Source organism: Tupaia chinensis, unplaced genomic scaffold, assembly GCF_000334495.1.
Source record: "Tupaia chinensis unplaced genomic scaffold, TupChi_1.0 Scaffold000451_2, whole genome shotgun sequence".
Taxonomy (NCBI): Eukaryota; Metazoa; Chordata; class Mammalia; order Scandentia; family Tupaiidae; genus Tupaia; species Tupaia belangeri.
The window spans coordinates 1,479,883-1,484,591 of NW_006159958.1; the positions used below are offsets into that span (position 1 = coordinate 1,479,883).

Consider the following 4,709-nt stretch of genomic DNA (forward strand, 5'->3'; position numbering starts at 1 on the left):
CAAAAAAAAGGGGCAATTTTCTTTTTGTGGTGCTTTTTTTTTTTTTTTTTTTTTTAATCTCTCGCTGTCATCCTGTCACTTACAAAGGCACCTGACAAGATATAAAAAGTGTAATACACCATGAGCAAGTGGGATGTACCGGGGGGATGCAAGCCTGCCTCAGTGTCTGAACACGTAAAACAGAAAGACTACGTGATCACGTCAAATACAGAAAAAGCGTTTGATAAAACTCAACATTCATTCGACCTGAAAAGGGGCGGCTACAGAAACCTTTAGTTAATATCACACGTAATGGGGAAAGATGAAATGCTTCCACCCTAAAATCAGGAATCAGGCAAGGATGTAAACTCTCATCAACCCTGACTCAAGTCATACTGGAAAAGGCCAACTCACGAAATAAGGCAAGAAAGAGAAAGAAAAGGCACCCAGACCGAAAAGGAAGAAATAAAGTTCCTATTCGAAGATGATGTGACTATCTACGCACTGCCTTGTAATTAACATAAAAATCTTTTGATGATGAGGTTCTTCCTGTTTTTAAATACAAAGCACTAAAAGACATAAGTCTTGTAACAACTTAAGTCACCTTAGTTTATTCCTTCCAGTCACTTGCAGATATCTACATAACCACCTTACAGAACTGAAAAGGACAGTAGAATAAAGACAAAATTAGTAACATCTGTGTCTCGTAAGTATTTCAAAGTATTTTCATTTATTTCATGTCTTTTTCCTAACAGCTCTGTGGGGAAAGTAGCAGAATAGGAATTCTTTTCTCCTCCTCCTCCCCCTCCTCCCTCCCTTTCTCCTCTCCCTCCTTCTTTTTTAATTGCCAGAGGGTGCTTACACTCACCAAAGAGAGAGAAGCCCTAATGGAGTTACAGTGCTGGACTCCCACGTAATCGACCACGATCCTTTTCCCTCCATTCCTCACTCTCATCAAAAATTTGGGCTTAGGACCAGCAGTTAGCGTAATGGCTATGTTGCTGGACTCCCACGTAGTCGACCGCGGTTCGAGTCCCGGACCCGGTGGATTAAACTCACGCCGGGCGCGTGTGCGTGCGTGCCCAAGATCCTGAGAGGAGAATGGAGGAGAAGGGATTGCGGCGTGGCCATCCCTCCGGGGGGTGATTTCATGCTTTCTATCTCTCTGTCTCTCTCTGTCTGTCTGGCGAGCACACGCGCCCTATAGCAAAAGTCTCTCCAAAAAAAAAAAAAATTTAGGCTTACATGCACAGGTGCCCAACGTATTTCTCTAACTGTCAGGGCCAGGACGTTAACCATGGTCAGCCATGCGGGATCCAGCTTGGAAATAAGTCCTATGTACATGGTGAAAATGACTACCCTGCTAAATCACTGATTGAAAAATAAGCAATTAAGGGGCCAGCAGGTGACATGGAAATTCAAGTCCCAGACCTGGGGCTTGAAAAATCATGTTGGGCACATGCACATGAGTGCCCAAAATCCCAGGAGGAGAGTGGAGGAAAAGGGATTACAGCATGGCTATCCCCCTGGGGAGTGATTTCTCTGCATTCTGTCCTTAAAAAAAACATTTTTTTTAAAGCAATTGAGGGCCAGCAAGTGACATGGTGGTTAAAGGTGCTGGATTCCCACATGGCCAACCATGGAATGAGTCCTGGACCTGGCAGCTTGCTTTCTCCCTTTCCCTTTCTCTCTCTCTCTCTCTGTCTCTCTCTGGTCAGATTAAAAAATAATAATAACAAATCGAATTAAATAAATAAATAACTCAAAAAAAAGGACAATTGAGGAACCAGCAGATAGCATAAGGGTTACGTTGCTGGACTACCATGTAGTTGACTGCGGTTTGAGTACCAGACCTGGCAGCTTAAAATTTATGCCAAGTGCATGTGTGTGTTTGCCTAAAATCCTGAGAGAATGGAAGACAAGGGATTACGGTGTGGGGGGAGGGGGAGTAACTTCTTGATTTCTGTCTCTCTCTGTCTCTTCAGCAAGTGCATGCACACTATAGCAAAAATATTTCTTTTAAAAAAAAAAAAAAGAGGGACCAGCAGTTAGTGTAATGGCTATGTCACTGAACTCCCACATAGTCAACTGCGGTTCAAGTCCCGGACCCGGTGGCTTAAAGTCACACCAGGCGCATGTGTGTGCGTGCCCAAGATCCAGAGAGGAGAATGGAGGAGAAGGGATTGCGTTGTGGCCATACCCTCCCCGGGGGGGTGATTTCTCGCTTTCTGTCTGTCTCTCTCTTTCTGGTGAGTGCATGCACCCTATAGCAAAGATCTCTCCAAAAAATAAAAAAAATTAAAAAAAAGAGCAATTGATTAGAAAATGAGCAAAATCAAGACCATGAAAATATCTGACTAAACTCTTTAAGCAGCCTTTAATTAGACAAACGCTGGATTTCCTACTACTCTGAGGCATACTGGGTCATCGGAAAAGTCATGATGCATTTTTTCATAGGGAAACATGTTATGATTTTTCTGATGACCCAACACAACAGTGACGGGCATGAGTGCTTGATAACTACGCCCCACGCACAACGGAAGTTTACACTACCTGAAGCTGAAGTCCTCGATGCTCGATTCCTGATCTCCTTTAGCAAAAGCATCCTTCCAAAATGAGTGCTGCAGCAAGCCTGTCCAAGTTAATCTTTATAAAACATATAAAACTACATTTTAACATGACTTACCATGGAGAATTCCCAAGGCATGTCCCATCTGCATATTATCTCAGATTTTACAACTTATAAATATCTCCCTACTGACAGACCTTTGAAATTGTTTTATATTTTGCTCTTTCATTTGGGTGTGTAATTAGCTTCTTGTAGACAGCAAATCAGAAGAAATCATTCGGAAGGCATGAATGGCCCAGAGTGGAACAGTCTGACAAATGCAGGGCCTCGGAGCCCAATGAAAACATCTTGGGTTCTCTCACCAGTTTACAAAGAGAACTTATAAATAATTTGAAATTCTAAAGTAATATATATTACCGATCTAGAATTCTATCACCTGGCACATCCCAAGAGAGGCAAGATTGATTTAGTTACCCTGAATGACCCATTTCAGTTCTGGGACTTGACTCTTAGAACCTCGCTGAGAAATAAACAAGAACACCAGCTGCATGGCTATATATACAGGCACCTCTCTGTTTAGGGATCAAAAGAATGTTGCCGCAGCTGGTTCACATTAAACGGACTTTGGGCTGTACCTAAAACCCAGACTCACTTTCAGAGCAGTAAGTGTGGCTACTAATAGAGTACACCTCTAACCATACTCATCAGACTGCGAAAATGGAGTCTGCCTGAATTTTTAAAACAAAAAAGGAAACAGTTTGTACTTGATTAATTTAATTACTCAAAACTTATGTATGAAATTAAAAAACACTTTGATCAAGAGCCAGTGGCTAGGGCACTAGACATCCCCATGGTCAACCATGGGGACAAGTCTCGGACCCAGAGGCCTGAAAAATCACACCAGGTACGTGTGAGTACGTGCCCAAAGTCCCGAGAAGAAAATGGAGGAGAAGGCATTGTGCATGGCCATCCCCCCAGGGGGTGATTTCTCACTTTTCTTCCCCCTGTCTCTCTCTGCCTCTCTGGCAAGCACATGTGCCCTGTGGCAATAATCTAAAAAAAAAAAAAAAAAAAAATTACTTTGATCAACAGTAGAATATAAAAGAAAGAAAAAATCTTGGAATCACATATAATATCCCTTCTGCAAAGAGAGCACTTGTGATTCACTAGAGGACAAATGAAAATGGTCAATAAAGTGAAATTTAGTGTTTTGGGACCAGCAGTTAGCGTAATGGCTATGTCGCTGGACTCCCAGAGAGCACTTATGAGTCACTAGAGAACAAATGAAAACGGTCAATAAAGTGAAATTCAGTTTTCATCCGTCACACTGACAAAACTTTTCAAAGTGAGCTATGCCACTGTAGGTGAGAGTGTGAGGAAGGCGGCTTCCCCACAGACTTTCTGGACTGTGGACCCGCACATCCCCATAATGCAGCAAACGTGTCAGACTCGGTGCGCCCAGCCTTTGGCCAGCCATCCACTTAACGTCACACAGAGGCAATCTCGGCCCAGTCAACAAAAACAAAACAGCATCTAGGCAAAATACTGGAGCAATGTACTCTGTCTTTCTGGCGAGCACACGCGCCCTATAGCAAAAACCTCTCCAAAAAAAAAAAAAGTGAAATTTAGTTTTCATCCATCACACTGACAAAAATTTTCAAAATGAGCCATGCCACTGTAGGTGAGAGTGTGAGGAAGGCGGCTTTCCCACAGACTTTCTGGACTGTGAACCCGCACGTTCCGATTATGCAGCAAACGTGTCAGACTCAGTGCGCCCAGCCTTTGGCCAGCCATCGACTTAACGTCATACAGAGGCAATCTCGGCCCAGTCAACAATAACAAAACAGCATCTAAGTAAAATACTGTAGCAATGTATTCCAAATCAAGAAGCATTCTAAATGTTCATTTTAATTGTAGATTATTCCAAGTACATTCTATAGCCATTTTAAGTAACTACGAAATATATATCGGTTAACATGGAAAAATAGGTTATGGAGTAGTCCCAGTTAAGCCAAAAATTACATAACCCAGGGATATAGGATGTAGGCAAATATGGATGTAACATTGTAAATAAATTTGGATTATTTGTCTTGTCAAAGGATATTTGAAAGACTGTCTGCCAAATAACAGTAATTCTAAAAGCATTCTTTTTTTTTTTTTT

The 4,709-nt window shown here is 42.1% G+C and overlaps 1 protein-coding gene across 2 annotated transcripts in view; it reads right to left on the reverse strand.

The window, feature by feature from the left end:
- ULK4 (unc-51 like kinase 4) overlaps positions 1 to 4,709 on the reverse strand; it is a 685,490-nt gene that overhangs the window by 654,391 nt on the left and 26,390 nt on the right. The window contains exons 8-9 of one of the 2 annotated variants that reach the window (XM_006155390.3): positions 2,533 to 2,625; positions 584 to 637 (exon numbers count right to left, since the gene is read on the reverse strand). In XM_006155390.3, coding sequence (XP_006155452.1) covers positions 584 to 637; positions 2,533 to 2,625 — 147 coding nt within the window. The remainder of the gene's footprint in view (positions 1 to 583; positions 638 to 2,532; positions 2,626 to 4,709) is intronic. The other variant, XM_027774534.1, reaches the window with a different exon arrangement.